Genomic DNA, 16,854 nt, shown 5'->3' on the forward strand with positions numbered 1-16,854 from the left:
CCCCCCCCCGCCCTACTGCTCCCAAGAGCGGCGCCGCCGAAACCGCGAGGCGCCGCGTCGAGCCGCGGGCCGCTGTGCGCCGTAATGCTCCGAGCGGCAGCGCAGCCCGCCCGGCTCGGCGGGCGGGGCTGGGGGAGTGTCCCGGGACAGTCTCGGGCGGTTTGGGGTGGGGTGTATTTTGGGTGAGCACTGCTTTCCCTCACCTCGGTGTGGGGGTCAAGGACCTGTGGGGCTGGGTGTCCTGGGGGGGGGGAACCCCGGTGCCCTCCCAGCTGCACCCGGCAGAGCTGCCCGACGCCCTGTCCCCCCCACGAGTGGGGGCGAAGGGGCCAGGTAAGCCCAGGGCAGGGCGCCGCGGGCCCTCGGGGCCGGGGCTGGCCGGGCCGGCTCGCCCGCCTCCCGGCCCTCTTCTGCCTGAGCGGAGCTGCACAATGCGCCCTTGTCCCCAGCCGGCCCCAAGTAGGTCAGGGAGGCTGGGCTGAGCCCCCCGCCGCCCCGGGGAGGGGGGGTGCAGCCGCCGGGTGGGGGCACAGAGCCTCAGGCTGCTGCCCGGGCAGCCGCTCTGCAGGGTCGGTGCCCACCCCCAGCCCCAGCGGGCGCCGGGTGTCCCCGACCCAGGGTGGCTGACCGTCCCCAGYGCCCTCGGCCCTTTTCGGAGGGCAGCCTCCTCCGGCCCGGGCAGCCCGGGGTCCCTGCGGGCTCCTGGCGCCTGCGGGAGCCATGGGGAACAGCACCTGGCACCTGACGTGGGGCTGCGTGGGGCTGCAGCAGGGGAACGAGCACAGGGCCCGGAAGGCGGGGGATGAGCTCGAGGAAGGAGGAAGGCGAGAGATGGATTTCTCACCCCCTAATTGCAGTTAATGATTGATGAACCTGTCTGCTGCAGGAGGCAAAGGTCCCCCGCAGTGTCGGGGTGGGGGCTCAGGCGGCCGCCCAGCAGCATCCCCGCGGACCCGGCCGCAGGTAAGGGATGCCAGCCTCAGCCCCCGTGCTCCAGCGGTGATGGGAGGCGGTGGGTGTCTGGGCGCAGGGAAGAGCTACGGGCCCTGGCCCGAGGAGGGGGGCAGCCGTGGCGGCGGCGCAGCTTGCGCCTGGGCTCCCAGCGCTGCCCGGGACGGCCCCGTCGAGCCTGGGACGATGGAGCCCCCAGCTGTGCCCAGGGGAGGGTTTCATGGGCCCCAAACACCCGCCTGGTCTGCTGCACCCCAATGCCGGCTCTGTCCCCTCCACACCATGGCCCAGGGAGCCTGTGCCCGGGCTCCCATGGGAGCTGGCACCCGAGGAGAGCAGAAGTCCCATCCTGGGCGTGCTTCAACTCGGAGGCACAGGCGGCTCTGGCATGCCAGCRCTATGGGGCTGGGAGCGCCTGGGGGACAGCAGTGTGGGCTCTCCACTGGCAGCTTCCTGGTGGATCAGCTGGGCCCAGCAAACTGAGCCCTCTGGGGCTTACAGGATGGACTGTCTCCATGCCCGGGGGCTACCAGTGACCCCATGGCCCACGATGGGCTGCGAAGAGGTGCAGCTTGCCCCCTACACTGACTTGAACAGGACGGAGCCCAGCTCCCCAGCCCGCTTGGCCCCACTCGGCTCGGCGGAGGGGACTACCCCAAACACAGCCCCTCCTGCCGGAGGGCTGCTCCCGGGGAAGGGGCCAGGGCAGCCGTCAGGAGAGGCCGGCTGCTGGCTCCGAGGCGTAGGGCCCCCCGTGCTGTGCTCACAGGCTCCCTGGCAGGATGGCATGGCGTCTGCTGGTGCTGTTCCCCTTCCTCCTGGTGGCAGGTGAGGACTTTGCTCCACGGCTGGCAAAGGCGAGTGGGAAGCGCTGGAGGTGCTTGAGGCCCCTGGCTRTTGTCCTCATTTCCTTGAGGACAGAGGGGACCCCCAAAACAGGTGGCCATCCTCCTGCCCCAGGGAGCAGGGATGGCCTGGACCTGAGAGATGGGGGAAGGACACAAGGAGGGAGGGTGAGAAACAGCAGTGCTTTGAGTCCCACCGCTCCGGGACTCAGTGCACCTCCAGGAGCGGAGTGCTGGAGCTGGGCAGGCTCTGCTGGGCTCTGGGGTGCAGGGGCCGGGGCAGAGGCCAGCTCAGGACTGTGCTCAGCACATGTCCTTGCTGCAGTTTCAGGCAACACAGCCCCCTTCTTCAATATGAGCATCGTGTATGTACCGGAGGACTTGGAGATCGGTGAGTGGGGCAGCCTCAGACCTGCTCGGGTGAGGAGAGGCCCTGGGGTGTGGAGGAGCGCCTGGCTGTTCCCCTGCACCCAGGAGCGGTGGTGTTGGGTGGATGTTGACGCTACTCTTGTCCCCAGGCCAGGAGGCCTTCCAGTTGCAGGCTTCGGATGTGGACGGGGACCCGCTCACCTACAGCATCAGCGGGCCGGAGGCCTTCTACTTCTCTGTCGTTGCCCAGACAGGCAAAGTGCTGCTCAAGAACCTCCTGGACCGCGAGGTGAGGACAGAGACCCTGGCCATGAGCTGTCTTAGACACTGGTGGGCTCCGGGGAGTGCTGCGGGAGGCTGCAGACAGGGGTGCGCGTTGGGGAGCCTGGGGCTGGGGCAGGGAGCGAGAGACATTTCCATCAGCTCCCTGGCCCCAAACCCCAGCTCRAGGAGGGAGAGCCGGCCGGGGGGGAGCAGCACGCGCAGGGGTGGTGGGTGGGAGGGTCAGGGCCTGCCTGGCTCTGACCGAGTCCCCGTGTCTCCCCGCAGTCCCAGGCCAGGCTCACGCTCACCATCACAGTGTCCGACGGGCAGAACGACGCAGTGAGTGCYGGGCTCGCAGCGGGGTGGGGGCTGCAGCAGGAGCCGGGGACAAGGGGGGGTCTCAGTGTGGACAGGGATCAGCGGTGAAGGGTGCTGGGGCCACGCCGCGCTGCGGGGATGTGGGGCGCCGGAGCGGCACCCAGCTCTCCCAGGCACCTCATCTCCCTGCACAAGCCCTGTGCAGTCAGCGATGCCCGCTGGTCCTGGTAGGTCTCCAGAAAACTCACGGTCATCGTGGAGGACCGTAACGACAACGCCCCGGTCTTCCAGGACCTGCCGTATGAAACCACCGTCGCCGAGGTAGCTCCGCGCGGGGAGCGGGGCAGGCGGCGGGGCTGGCCCCGGTCCCCGAGCGTGCTGGGAGCGGGGTGATCACACGCCTGGGAGCAGGGTGGCTGCACACCAGGGAGGGCCCGACCTTGGAGCAGCGCGTGCCAGGGCTGTTCCCGGGCGGGTGCCTCCACGCCAGTCCCGGGTGCTGGCGGAGGGCAGGGACTCTGCCCTCGCGAGGAGTTAGTGATCGGGGAGTGCCTGAGCCACCTCTCCACCCAGGCTGGGGTGAGGCCGGTTCGGGGTGCAGACGGGCTCTGGGTCTGAGCCTGACCCTCCCGGAGGGCCCACAGGCTGGGTTGCAGTCCCTGCTCCTAGGGAACCCCGTAGAGGGTAGTGGGGGGACCTGGATCCGGCCCCCTGCCTGGCAGGAGCGAGGACAGCAGCTCAGCCCTGTGCAGCCCGCAGCCCCGGGCAGCCCCCCAGCCCTGCAGGGCTGGGGCACCCCAGGACAGGGCTGATGGGGTCGGGCTCAGCACCACCTTCCCTGCCCTCCTGGGCAATGCCACCACCACTCGCCCCATGTCTCCAGAATGCGACAGCTGGCAGCATCATCTACACTGTGTCAGCCACTGACAGCGACACTGGGAATGCCTCCAAAATCAGCTATAGCATCGAGGAGGTGAGCCCCGGGGTGCCCCAGACATTGCCCTGGCTAGGGGCTCTGGTATACTGTGGTGTAGGGGGCTGGGGRGATGCTTGGGGCCCCAGGGAGCCGTTGGCCTCTTCTCCAGCAAGCTTTCTGCCCCAGTGTGAAGAACTTGGCTTGCCTTGACCAGGTGGGCCCTGGCAAGCCCTGGCATCTCTCCTCATTGAGCTTGTCTGCTCCCAGGCATCGAGAGGGTCCATGCCCACTAGAGAGCAGTAGTGCATCATGCATCTGGGCACACCATACYCGAAAGCCACCTGTGAGCCACAGCCACAGGGCAGAGTTACTGGGGGACCTGGCCAGGTGCAGCCCCACAGGCTTGGGGGAGCAGGGGTGCATGTTGGTTCAGGAATGCTGTCTCTGTGCCCTCTGAGCCATGGGTGCAACATGCTAGCTCCTACCAAATGGGGTTGCAAGCTGGGAACAGCACAGGCAGTGAGTGTTCCCACAGCCTCTGGGCTCTCCGTGGGCCAAGCCTAGCAGAAGGGTGGGGGTTGTGCCCCATCTCTGCTGGGACACCCCTGCTCCATGCCTTGGTAACACAGGGTGCCATCCCACAACCAGGTGATCCCAGACAACGTGAAGAACCATTGGCTCTTCTACATCCTGCCCAACGGGAATGTGGTGCTCAATGGCTCGCTGGACTATGCCCTGAACACCTTCTACCAGATCAAGATCCTCGCCAAGGTGGGAGCTGTCTGAGCCAGGGGCGTGGGGCTGACAAGGAAAGATGCCGCGAGGCTGACGGGCACTCTGCTCCCCAGGATGGCGGAGGGCTGCTCCATGGGGTGCTGACCTTTCAGCAAAGCGTGACTTACTTGTCTGTGACCATTCGTGACCTGCCCAACCTCGACCCGTACTTCCTCAATGAGCCCTACTCCGGCTCTGTACCAGAGAACTGCCCTCTGGTAAGGAGCCTGCCTGTCCCCTGYCCCTGCTGCAGCCCGTCCTTGGGGGCTCTAACACGTGAGGGTGTCTGAGCCGCTGGGCATGGGAGGAGGGGGAGGCAGACTGGGCCCTGCGCTCACCGCTGTGTCTCTGCAGGGCACCAGCGTGCTGACCGTTACYGCCACGGACAGAGACACAGGGGTGAAGGATGAAATCTCCTACAGCATCACCGGTGAGTGAGGGATAGAACAGGACGGGATGGGCACGGGCGGGCAGCCAAGTGGTAAGGGGCACCATGGGGGCTGGCGGCTCATGGGAGCCACCGACCTGCCCTGCTGGCGGAGAGAGGGTCAGGCCTGTGTTTCCCGATGGCTGCAGCTGCTTCCCATTGTCCCCCTTGYCCTAGATGCCAGCGTCCCCTTTGCTATCAATGCCACGACGGGCACCATCACTGTGACTGCCCCCCTGGACCGGGAGCAGCTGCCAAATGAAGAGCTGCTGCTGGAAGTCATGGTGAGTAGGAGGCAGCCAGGAGAGCTCTGTCCTCTTCCTTCCCCTGGACCCATCTGACCCTCTCTCCCCTCCTCCGCAGGCACRGGAGAAGAACTTGGATATCTATGGCAATGTGGCCAAGATCAGCACCCAGGTGACAGTCACAGTGGCTGACGTCAATGACAACAAGCCCCAGTTCTACCTCTGTTCTCTCTCCAGCTGCAACTTCTCTGCCAATGCCCAGAGCAACTTCACGGGCAGCATTGTGGAGCACTCCTCCTCCAACCTGGCTGTGTCTGGCCTCAGCATCGTCACACATGACCCTGACAAGGTTGGGAGCCCATCCTCAGGGCTGAGCTGGCAACAGGGGCCCTGGGGCGCTCGGCCAGCTGCCCTCACTCCTGCAYGTCTTTCCCTGGCAGGGTGTCAACAGCAGTTTTGAGTTGTACCTGCAAGGTCCGAATGCCAGYGCCTTCTTTGTCTCTCCCAAGAAGATTGTGGGCACGGGGGAAGTGCAGATCCTAGTGCAAGACCCACTATCTGTGGACTATGAAATAAGCCATGTCATGGTGGTGCAGGTGGGGCTTGCAGGGCTGGCTCACCACGGGGTAATGAAGTGTAATGGGTCTCTTTTCTGCCCTTGGGGACATGACGCCATCTCTTCTCTGTGCTGCAGATCGTTGCTAATGACACAGGGAACCCTACAGACTGCTGCTCCACGGCCACTGTGACCATCAACCTCATTGACAGCAATGACCACATCCCGGAGTTCCCCCAGAGCATCTACAACCTGAACGTGGTGGAGAACAGTGTTGCTGGCACTGTCATCTCCCCAGGCATCACGGTCAGGTTCTGGGCAGGGAATGGGCACAGTTCATATCCCCCAAGCTGTGCCTGCTGGTGCAGCTCACTGGCACAGGCAGAGCTGAGTTGGCACAAGGGCACCAGTTTCCTTATGCACGTATGAAAGATATGGTGCCAGCAGGCACACAGAGTACAGGTCCAAACCAGTGTCTGGTTTTGGGGTGCCAGCACCCAGCAGTGGATCCCCTCTGTTGTCCTGGATTTATCACTGCCCTGGTGGCTGATACAAATTCACCTGGTATTTCCCTCTCTCTGTTTTAGGCCTATGATCCAGATAGTGGTATCCTGGGGCAGATCACCTACCAGCTCTTCCCAGAGAGTGTGTACGTAGGGGCACAGCCAGCCACAACCAGGCATCAGTCCTGTGAGGGGGCGGTGGCTGCTTCCAATCCTGAGCCCCAGTAACGAGTCTGCGTGTGCTGCAGCCGGGAAGTCTTCACAGTGAACGCCACGAGCGGGGCCGTGCTAGTGTACAACGGGAGCTGGCTGGACCGGGAGACYCGCTCCTTCTATTATGCCAACCTTCAGGCCAAGGATGGGGGCAACCTGACGGGCTCCACGCTGCTGGAGATCACTGTGCTGGATGCCAATGACAACCCCCCCATCGTCACCGGCTCCTACTTCATCTCTGTGAATGAAGGACAGAACGTCAGCGTGCAGATCCAGGTATGTGTGGCCAGAGGTGGAGGGGATGACCTGGTAACTGTTGGAGAGGAGACAGGACCTGTCCTGGAGGTGCTAGACAGCCCTGTTCCTGCCCCCAGCCTTCCTGGTTGTCTCCTTTCAGGCCTTGGACAATGATGAGCCTGGCACCCCCAACAGTGAGTTGCGCTTCGAGATCTTGCCAGGACCATTCAGTGCCAACTTCACCATTGATGCAGTCACAGGTGAGATGCACAACAAGGGGCCACTGGACCGCGAGGCTTTGGACGATGACCGTGGGCGAATGGTGGTGACAGTGGAGGTGCATGACCTAGGCACGCCGCAGCTCAACACCTCTGTCAATGTCACCATCACTGTGGGGGTGAGTCCTAGGCACTGGCAGGGAGGCAGTGGGCTGGTGGCTGTGACCAGGCTGATGCACAGTCAAGAGAAGGCATGTGAGGTCCCTGGCCATGCCAACGGCACTATGTCCCCAAGCTGCCTGTGGGGGTAGAGGGAATGGTTGAGACAGGGAGACAGGAAAGGGCTTTTGTGCCTCCTGCCTGCAGGGAGGCAGGGATCTGCACTTCTGTCCCCTAGCCTGCTGTGGGACCCTCTGTCTCTAAGAGCAGCTGTGCCCATGGCCTTTATCTCCTGCAGGACGTGAATGACAATGCACCCGTGTTCCTCAACCAGTCCTATGAGTACTCAGTCTTTGAAGGATCTGCAGGTAGGAGCCATGTGGCCATGCCTGTGGGACATACGGAGGCCTGGGGTTGGTGCCTGCTAGACACTGAACGAGTCTGTCTCTGTCTGCAGAGTCCTTTGTTGGCAACGTGGAGGCCACAGATGCTGACCGGACAGACATCAATTCCCGCATTTCCTTCCTGCTTCAGAGTGGCAGCGGCTCCAGCAACTTCCTAATCCGTTCGTCCCGCCTGGGGCCGGGGTACTACAGTGGGCGACTGTCCCTTGATCCTGATGTGTCTCTGGATTATGACAGCTTGCAGCAGAAGTTCTTCTCCCTGGTAGTGCTGGCAGAAAACACAGCAGCGGACAGTGTAGGGGACACTGCCAATGCCTCAGTGGTGGTCTACGTTCTGGATGTCAATGATGAGCCCCCCACCATCCTACCAACCTCTCTGCACGACGTGAGCGTGAGCGAGAACGGCACGCAGGAGGGCCTGGTCTGCACTGTGGTTGGCTCCGACCCGGACACTAACCACTCATTGGTCTTTGAAAAGCTGGCGGTCACCTGCTTCAAGGGGCCGAGCAGTGCTGGGGAGGTGTGCTGGGACTGGTTTGTGCTGGCACCCAACGGCTCAGTGCTGGTGAACAGCTCAGACATTGACTACGAGCTGTGCGATGTGGTGGTGCTCACGCTGCGGGCCGAAGACGTTAACACTGAGAAGGGCAACCGCTACAGCCAGAATGGTACAGCGCCCACMCCCATCTCTTCCCAGCACAGCCAGGGCACAGAGGGAGGTGGGACAGGAGGAGCTGTGAGGAGCAGGACGGCAGCTGGGCAGTTTGGGGGGTAGAGGGAGGGCATCCTTGGCATTGTGGCAGGGGCCTGAGCCTGCCAGGAGGAAGGGGCTCCTGTCTGTGGAGGGCGGTGTGGAGGAGATCACTGCAGGAATGCTCTGCTTTTGGGGCCTCTGCAGAAACGCTAAGGATCCTCATCACTGATGTGAATGACAACGCACCGGTTTTCCTGCCCTCCTCCGAGACGTTCGGTGAGCAGCTGGGCCCCATGGGCGCTGTGCGCCCTGTGCTCCTGTGTACATATGCGTGTGCGCGCTCACGTCGGCACAAGGCACTCTGCCCTGCTGCCTGGCAGCAGGGTCCTTCCCCCAAAGCTGTTTCCCTCCTGTGCACTTCCAGCCACTGCTGGAAGTGGGGGACCAGGGCATGGCTAGGACATACGTGGGCTCTAGGGTGGGATTAGTTAATGCTTTTCACGAGAGCTGTGGCTGTCTCCCTGGGGCCAAAGGCCACACTGGGATGCTTGGAGCTCTGCCTGACATGTCTGAGCCGTGGGGTGCACGGGGCGTGGGGTCTGCAGCAAGCCTGGCTGTACACCAGCGTAGTCTTACCGTCTATCTGTCCCTGACAGTGGTTGTCCCTGATGTCTCTCCTGTGGACCTACAAGTGGCTGTAGTGAAGGTGAGGAGCTATGTGTGTGCAGCTGTCCATCTGTGGATTTGGGCTCATCCATCCCTGCCCTGGGCAGGCAGTGGACCGTTCTTACCTGTGCTCTTGTCATGCTCTGTGCCCACAGGCCAAGGACGCTGACTCGGGGCCCAGAGGAACTATCACCTTTTCCATCCTCAGTGTGGTGTTCGTGCAGGACAACGGCATCAGCCGGCCCTTCGAGAACCTCTTCAAGGTGGTGACCACGGCCGAGCAGGACACCTACGTCGGGAGCCTTCAGTAATGCCAAGGGTCTGGGCTGGGGTGGAGTAGGGAGCGTGGGGCTGGTTCTGACCCTGTGCAGTCCAGCTCCTGCCTGCTGCCAAGGCAGGGACACAAGCAAGGCTAGCACAGGCTGGCCAAGGGCCAAGAGAGTCCTGTCTTGGGTATAGTCATGGGATGGAGCTCAGGGAACAGCAGTCCCTGGAAATGTCCCATGCAGCCCAGTGGGATTGCTGATGTCCCTGTCCTCCCAGGGTGGCCAGCAACCTCGACGGATCACTGAAGGGACAGTACCAGGTGACGGTGGAGGCCAAGGATGGAGGGGTACCAGTGCACGCAACACAGACTGTGCTGGATGTGAGTGTCACCCCTGTCCCCCTGCCCTGAGATGCCCTGCACCCTGACCAGCCCTGCTCACCCCTGCTCTCTCCCCACGCAGATCTTCACGGTGGATAATAGCTACCTAGTTCGCCTCCAGTTCGTGATCGCGGTGGATGAAGTCCAGAGTAACTTGGACAATATCAAACTGTAAGGGGCACCTGGTCTGCAGTGGGGAGGATGTGCTGTGCGCAGCGGGGATGTCAGGTACCCCATGCAGCAGTGGGGACATAGGCAATGCCCCTTAGCCTGCAGGGCAGCTCCCTTCTCACCTAGCCCCTTGAAGGCGCTGCAGGCTGTGCTATGGGGCTGGGACCCACAACCCTGGTCTCTTCCAGCCTCACTGGGAGCAAAGGAGATGGGGGTAAGCGGGGAGGGAATCCCTGCTGGAGTCAGGGGCTGCAGGGGTTCTGGAGGCTCCATGTGCCTGCAAGCAGAGCAGCAAGACGCTGCCCAGCAGCAAGCCCAGGTTCCCTGTGTTCCCACTGCTTCCAGGGCGCTGACTGTGGCAACCAAGGCACAGGTCTATGTGGTGGCCATCCGAACCCAGGAGGATGCCCGTACCTCTCGTGCCTACCGGTAAGTCGGCCTGAGGGGGTCACTTGGGCCTGCAAGTCTGGAAGGAGGGGGTGGCGAAGAGGGGACGTTGCGGAGCCACCTAAGGGTGGGGGTTGGTCCTCCGGCACCCTACTCACCCTGTGCCCCTCACTATTGCAGAGCTCAAGCCAAGTCCGTGATGGAGGCATACTTTGTCTACAGCAATGGCACTGCATTGGAGGTCAACCAGCTGAGCGTGTGAGTGCCTGGGGAGGGGGCAGCACCCACTCACCCAGCCTGACCCCACCGCCTCACCTCTCTGCTTGTCCTCGGCAGGCTCCTACAGAGCAACTCCCAGATCTTGACACAACTAGTGAACCTTGGCCTGGCCGTCATTGTGAGTGTGGCAGGGGGCATGGGCAGAGGGTGCCAGCCCGGGGCTGGGCCACAGGGCCTGCCACCCGGGGCCGTGCTCTCTCACCTTCGCTCTGTGCTAGGGCCCCGGTGAGGTGACGAAGCCTGACAAGGAGAAGGAGCTGACTGGCGTCATCGCAGGGCTGGCAGCATTCCTGCTCCTCTTCATCCTCGTCATGACTCTGGCCTTGGTTCTCACCACCAGGAGGTAGTGCACAGCCTGCACCCCATCCTGCTTCCCCTAGCTTCACCACTGCCCTCGTTCTTGCTGGCTACCCCTACAGACCCCAGCCCAGCCCTCACCCCGCTCCTGCCCACATCCCAGTGCTCTGGCTCCACGCTTGCCTTTCTCACTCACCTTGTCCTCGGACTTCGCAGCTTCAAGAGGAAGTTGAATGCAATGAAGGCTCTGAAGGCAGCCACAACACTCACACCTGCCATGGTGCAGCAGGGACCAGGCATCCCTGGGACGAACCAGTACAATGCCGAGGGGTGAGTGTGGACTCTCTACAGCAGGAGAGCCTGGGTGCCTCCCCGCAGCCAGGGGCTGCAGCCAGCAACACCCAGGAGCAGCACTCACTGCCTGGGGGGGGGGTACAGCTGCCCTCACAGTGCTGTGGGGCCTGTCACTCACCTGCCACCCATCCTTCACCAGGGCAAATCCTGTGCTCAACCTCTCCTTTGACCCCGCCCATGACCTGGGCTTCCATGAAGACTCCTGCTCTGTGGCCAGGTGAGCTCTCCGGGCAGGTCCCAAAGCCCATGGAGCCATCACCCTGCATCCTGGCTCAGCCTGAGCCCTATTTTAACCTGTGCCCTCCACTCTTCCCAGCATGAATTCACTGGATGAAAACACAGTAAATGCACCTGGGGATGATACCCCCAAGGTGAGTATGCAAAGAGCAGCTGCTATGTGGCAGGGAGTCCTGCTCTCCGAGCACTCTGCCCAGCCCTGATCCTTTCTGCAGTGGCACAGGGGCTTGCAGACCCCTTGTGTCCTCTCCAACCCCTTGACAACCCCCCAGCTCCTGGGGTAAGTGTCCTTGTCCCTGTCTACTCCTCCAACTGCACTCTCCTCCCACAGAAGGGCAAAGCGTGGCACGTGAACACTGCCAGTGACGAGGCACTGGTGGCCGCCCTACACCTGAAGGAGCCCAGCAAAGTAGCCTTCATCAACAACGCCTTCACCACCACGGACTTGTGAGCGGGCGCGCGGGTGGCAGCTGGGCCAGAGCTGGACTCGGGCGGCTGCTTTGGAGACAATGTCCTCAGATGCCAATAATAAAAAATAAAATAAGACCTGTCCCACCTGAGCCCACCGCAGTGGCCATCAGCCCAGYGGTGCCGGGGGGTGGCCAGCTGGCGCGGGGCCCAGCCAGCACCCCACAGGACAACCTTTAGCTGCGCGATGAGYTTTGCCATCTCTTCTGATGCTTCCCCTGGGGAGAGGTTTGCTGCCACCCTCCAGGCCCCACACTGCTCCGTGCCACCAGGCCCCTTGCCAGAGCTGCCCCGCTCTCCCATCGCCCCAGTYGGCCCCAGGTGTCAGAGGTGCAGGCAGCCCCGGGCAGATGTTTTGTGCAAGGTTTTATTACCCAACATCCAAATGGACAAGTTAAGTCACCCCGTCACCACCCTCCTCCCCCCACCACCACCAGAAAAAGAAAAGAAGAGGAAAAAAGAAGAACGTGGGTGGTGAATTCACCATGCCYGTGCGCCGCGGCTTGGCACTGCGGGGCCCGGAGCGGGAGGACAGCCCCAGGGTGCTGCRCTCCCGGCCTTTTCCCCAGAGCCATGAGGCACGAAGAGGGCCTGGCTCCCGYGGGGCACGGCGGCGCGCAGCGGGCACCGCTGCCCCGTGCCCGGGGGCCGCGGCGGCCCTGGCTGCAGGCTGCTGCTTGAGGGAGCCTTCCCTGGCCCTCCCCAGGGTGAGACGCGGCTCGGGCCGGGGGTGCTGGGTCTGGCGAGGGCACAAGGGTCTCCCTCGCGGCCCCGCACGTGCGCTCCAGCTCCCTGGGACCGGCCTCCACGCAGGACGGGCTGCAGGGAGGAAGGAGGGGGCCGGATCGTGTTCTTGGCAGGAATGTGGGGACGGCACCCGGAGCAGAGACGCTCGCCCGCTCCGTGGCCAGCCGTGGGCTCCCTGCACCATGCCTGCCTGGCAGGGCACAGGGAACGGCGGAAAAATGTTTCCAAGGAGGTCACTGGGGAGGAGGTGGCTCCAGGCAGGACGCGCGCAGCTGAAAGTGTCTCTTAAAAAGCTCAAAAAACGCAAACACAGGTCAACAAAAGCCCTCCCCACCCCCCCTTACCTGCAAAACCCCAGCTGTAAAAATTGGCAGCATTTTGCAGCCAGCATGGCCCAGCTACTGTCCCAGGAGAGCAGCGAGCTGGGCAGGATGGACTCACAGAGGACCACACGGTCACAGCACGGTGCCACCTCCTTGGGCGACGGGGCTCCCGGCTGCAACACCCTGGCCCGGACAGCAGGATGGACCCACACCTCCATGCAGTGCCTCCGACACGCGGCCGGTGGCGCAGGCTTCATCCCCACCGCCAGCCGAGGCGAGGACCTGCCCCGGGCACTGCACACAGCCGGGACGTGCAGACAGGTCCCCGGGAAGGGGGCCGTGGGGACAGCCCTGGCACGCTCCCGTTTGCCTCGTGCCACGATGACAGAGACGAGTGGCAACAGCCCCAAGCACGCGAGCTCTCCGTTGCAGTCAGGGTTGGCTCCACGGTCCCTCCTGAACCTATTTCAGAGGGACGCACAGGCTGCCCCGTGCCCCGCGCGGCGCTGCAGGGCCACATCCTCCGGCTGCCGGGCACCCGCGGCTCAGGGACCATGCGACAGCCGGGCGCAACGCCTGGGCAGCGAGGATGGGGCTGCAACGGGGCTGGACGTGACGGCTGCGCCCTGGGGACCTGCGTGTGCATAGCCACAGGTCCGAGGGGGCTGAAGCACCCAGGAGACGCCAGGGCGCAGCCAGGTCACGTGCAGGTGCAGCACAGCTGGCAGCACCCAGGGCACGAGCATCCTCCCCGAATGGGGAGCAAAGCTCCTGCCCAAGGTGCRAGCGAGGCCTAAGCTGCAAGGGGACAGCAGCCATCTGCTCGTTCCTCACCCTCAGCCATTGCTGGACCCGTGCCGGAGGCAGGAGACRTGTCCCAGGAGCTGCTCTCCTCCGGCAGGAAGGAGCTGGGTGCTTCCTCATGCTCCAGRGAATGCCACCCAGCTCCGTCCCCGAGCACAGTGCCGAGGAGAGAGCAGGGCTGGCTCCCAGGGCGGCTCCAGTCTCGTGCCCGAGGCAGTCAGACCCCGCCGTGCAGCCACAGGGGCTGGGCTGAGGGGGACCCTGGGGTGCTGCCACCCTCGTGGTGGTGGAGACGCCTCGTCGCAGGGTGCAGCGCTCCAGCACCGGTCCCGGGAGCTCTGCACGCTGGAACAGGCATCTCGGGGCGGCAAAGCCCGCCGAGCAGACGCCGGGGGCTGCCGGCCCAGCAGCGGGCAACCCAAGCAGGGCAGCAGCACCCGGTCAGGGAGGCTCCTGTGTCTCTGGATGCTCCACGTTGCCCAAGAAACCCCGTGGTGCCCTTCTCCCAGCAGCATGGACAGCGGCTCACTCCATGGCGGGGCCAGCGCGGGAGCAGCACCGCGGCCGCCGGACGTTCTGCAGCAGGGCCCGAAAGATGCTGGGCTGCCTCTTCGCCTCGCCTTTGCGGGGGGCCCCCTTGACGGAGCTGGCCCGGGTGCTCTGCGGGGTCACCACCAGCTGCCGCCCGTGTTCCTCAATCTGCTTCTCCAGGTGCTTCTGGATGGCCATGCCCAGCACCTCCACCTCCATGGAGGCCCCGTACACCTCCCACGTCATCCCCTTCTCGTCCCAGCTCACCTCCCGGATGGGCTCCGGAGCCTCCTCCACTGCCCCCTTCACGTGCACCTCGGGGTATGAGGTCTGCGGGGACTTCGCCACTGGCGTCATGGGCCCCGTGGCCACCGAGCGGGTCTCCACGGGCATGGACACCTGCATCTCTGCGTCCTTCTTGGAGGGCACCGGCCGCGGGGCAGAGGAGCCCGGCTCTCTCTTGGGGAAGGTGAATGCGCCGGCCCCGTCCGGGGGGCTCATGGGGCTCAAGGCCACCGACACCAGGGACGCTCGGTTGTCCACTTGCGTCCCCATGTCCTGCACCCCGGCGTCCTGGGGTGGGGTCACCTCGAACGAGTAGCTCTCGCACAGCAGCTTCGCTGTCCGGGGCTGCTGGCCGCTCTCCGCATCCGGCTCCTCCGCTCTGCCCTGGGCCAGGGCTCCTTCCTCGCTCGCTGGGGCGCCGGGGGGGTCTGGCAGCGCGGCCGCGGCCGTGCCGCCTGCCGGGGGCCCCTCGCCCCGGGACTGCTCCTGGCCGCGCATCGGGGTGCAGGYGGGTGGCTCCGCTCCTCCGTCGGGCTCCCGAAACGCCACGTGCTTGGCAGGAGCCGGCGCGCTGCCCGCGTCCTTGCCGGGCGCCTTGAGGCAGGGCTCGGGGGCCACCTTCTCCGCCTGCCCGCTGGGAGCGCAGGCGGGGGCCGCGCCGCCGCCGCCACGCTCTGCCCCGCAGCTCCCCGCGCCTGCGTCCGGCAGGAGCGGTCCCGCCGGCGCCCTCTCCGCCGGGCCCTCCGCGGTGCCCCGGGCCTCCGGCTCGGCGGCGCAGCAGTTCCTCATGGCGCAGCCCCCCGCGGCGCAGCGGGCGCCCGCCGGCGGGCAGCCTGGGGTGCCGGCACCGGCCCGGCAGCCCTCCTCGGCGGCGGCGGCAGCCCGGCCCAGCAGCTGCAGGCTCCGGGGCTCCTCAGCGCTGCCCATGCCCGGGGAAGGCCTCTCCCATGCCAGTCCTGCCGCGGCTCCTGGCGGGGCTGCAAGAGGGAGACGGGAAGGTGAGCGATCGGTCGTCGGCTCTTTTCTTTCGGGGGTCACGCAGGCGCCTCGGGGACCCCGCCAGCCCCCGGCGGCGTCTGCGCGGGCAGCCCTCGCMGCGCCGGGAGGAACCGCGGCGGCTGCCTACCGCAAAAGCCAGCCTTGCTCCGAGCCGGGGCGAAGGACGAGCGCGACTCAGGCGTCGCTGTGGCTTCCCCAGCCGTGGGGACGTGGCGCCGGCACCCCTGCGGAGAGAGCAGCAGCTCGGGACCGTTCCCCCGCAGCCCGGGCACAGGGGCTCGGCACGCCACCCCCCGCGCCGGCAAGCTGCTCCGGCGCAGCCCAGGCAGCGAGGCACCGGGCCAGGCACTGCTCTGCCCTTCCTGGGACCAGCCGGGCCCCCTTGGAYGGGGCAGCGAGGGGAGGCGCCAAGCTGGGGCCCCACGGCTCAGCGGGGCCGCGGAGCACGCGGGGGGCAGATGTGGGAAGGCAGCCGGAGCCCCGGTCCCATGCTGCCGGCTGGGGGAGCTGTGCCTGCTCCTCGGCAGCACCCCGCGGGAGCGCGAGCGCTCGGCACAGCCCCGCTCTGCCAAAGGCAATTCCCCGCGGCAGCTGGAGCCGTGCCATGGGGCGGGGGGGGGGGGGAGCATGGCAGCCGATTCCCCTCCCGGGCCGGCCGCGCTCCCTTTCCGCCTGCTGCCCCGGCACCTCGAGGGACGCCTCCCGCCAGGCCACGGCAACCCCCCAGCTCAAGGCCTGCAGCCRGCCCCACACGGACACGGCTCGCGCATCTCTCAGCCGCTCTGCGCAGACCTGGATGCCCACAGGCACCTCAGCACGGGCCGGGGCGCCTCCGGCCAGCCCCTGCCCAGCAYAAGTCCAAGCAGGGCAAGATCGCTCTGCCCCCAAATCCCGGCCCCAGCGAGCAGTGGGCGCCGTGGGGCAGTGCCGGGGAGCACCATGCTCCGGCAGCAGCACTGTGCTCAAAGCAGCTGCCAACGCGCTGCCTCCCAACCTCTGCTCAGGGCGAACGGTGCTCGGGGAGGGAAGGGGCACGCAGAGGCAGCGGGACACCGCAGAGGCGCCTTTCCTCCGTGCCCTGCGCCAGGGCTGTGTCCGCGCAGCGCAGGGCTGAGGCTGCTTTGCTCGGGCTGCCTGAGACACGCCTGCATGGCTGCGCACCGGGCTAATGCCTGYGCCCCGCTCGCCGTGCCCGCGCCGACCCGATGGCACAGGCCGCACGCCGAGGCCGGTGTTGCACAGCTGGCCCCAAAGCCCCTTCAGCCCCCTAAYGCAAGGGTCTCCGGGGAGGCCGTGACCTCCCCAAAGAGACCACGAGTCCAGCCAGTGCCCAGCACAYGGCCCATCGCCCAGGAGTGCCCGACGCCTCCAGGCACGGGCGCTGCCAGCTGACTCCCGGACCCCCGGGCGCCCGGAGAAGGCACAGCCAAGCGAAACGGGCTCAGAAACAGCACAGGGCGAGCGGCTGAAGGCTGCGGGAGCGGGACCAGCCCTCCCCAGAGCGGGGGGCCGGCGGGCACTGACCCCCCCCGCCGTGCCCAGGGCCCTCCAAGGCAGCAGCACCCCA

At 65.5% G+C, this 16,854-nt stretch overlaps 2 protein-coding genes across 3 annotated transcripts; one reads left to right on the forward strand and one right to left on the reverse strand.

Annotated features, from left to right (window-relative positions):
- Positions 1–190: 190 nt before the first annotated feature.
- Positions 191–11,651, forward strand: CDHR2 (cadherin related family member 2). The gene is made up of 33 exons (XM_085317980.1): positions 191–333; positions 887–963; positions 1,721–1,779; positions 2,122–2,187; positions 2,315–2,454; positions 2,715–2,768; positions 2,979–3,068; positions 3,631–3,720; positions 4,312–4,434; positions 4,512–4,655; positions 4,792–4,867; positions 5,042–5,148; positions 5,228–5,458; positions 5,550–5,705; positions 5,804–5,971; positions 6,253–6,314; positions 6,417–6,657; positions 6,779–7,015; positions 7,294–7,363; positions 7,453–8,067; positions 8,298–8,369; positions 8,750–8,799; positions 8,915–9,066; positions 9,303–9,405; positions 9,488–9,576; positions 9,922–10,005; positions 10,144–10,221; positions 10,300–10,360; positions 10,461–10,585; positions 10,756–10,869; positions 11,033–11,110; positions 11,210–11,264; positions 11,462–11,651. The coding sequence occupies exons 3-33, from the start codon at positions 1,734–1,736 to the stop codon at positions 11,579–11,581; spliced, it is 3,897 nt and encodes a 1,298-aa protein (XP_085174106.1). The 5' UTR covers positions 191–333; positions 887–963; positions 1,721–1,733; the 3' UTR covers positions 11,582–11,651.
- A 341-nt stretch (positions 11,652–11,992) lies between these two features.
- GPRIN1 (G protein regulated inducer of neurite outgrowth 1) lies at positions 11,993–15,499 on the reverse strand. Of its 2 annotated transcripts, none has more exons than XM_085317986.1 (2): positions 15,415–15,499; positions 11,993–15,265 (listed from the first exon to the last, which is right to left on the reverse strand). In XM_085317986.1, exon 2 carries the CDS (start codon positions 15,213–15,215, stop codon positions 13,998–14,000), a length of 1,218 nt encoding a protein of 405 aa, XP_085174112.1. In that variant the 5' UTR covers positions 15,216–15,265; positions 15,415–15,499; the 3' UTR covers positions 11,993–13,997. The 2 variants fall into 2 exon arrangements, with proteins under 2 accessions (XP_085174112.1, XP_085174110.1); XM_085317984.1 differs by lacking the exon at positions 15,415–15,499 and having other exon boundaries at positions 11,993–14,132; positions 14,271–15,242.
- Between the last annotated feature and the right edge of the window lie 1,355 nt (positions 15,500–16,854).

Source organism: Rhea americana, unplaced genomic scaffold, assembly GCF_003343005.1.
Source record: "Rhea americana isolate MKP2758 unplaced genomic scaffold, rheAme1 scaffold_51, whole genome shotgun sequence".
In the NCBI taxonomy this organism is placed as follows: domain Eukaryota; kingdom Metazoa; phylum Chordata; class Aves; order Rheiformes; family Rheidae; genus Rhea; species Rhea americana.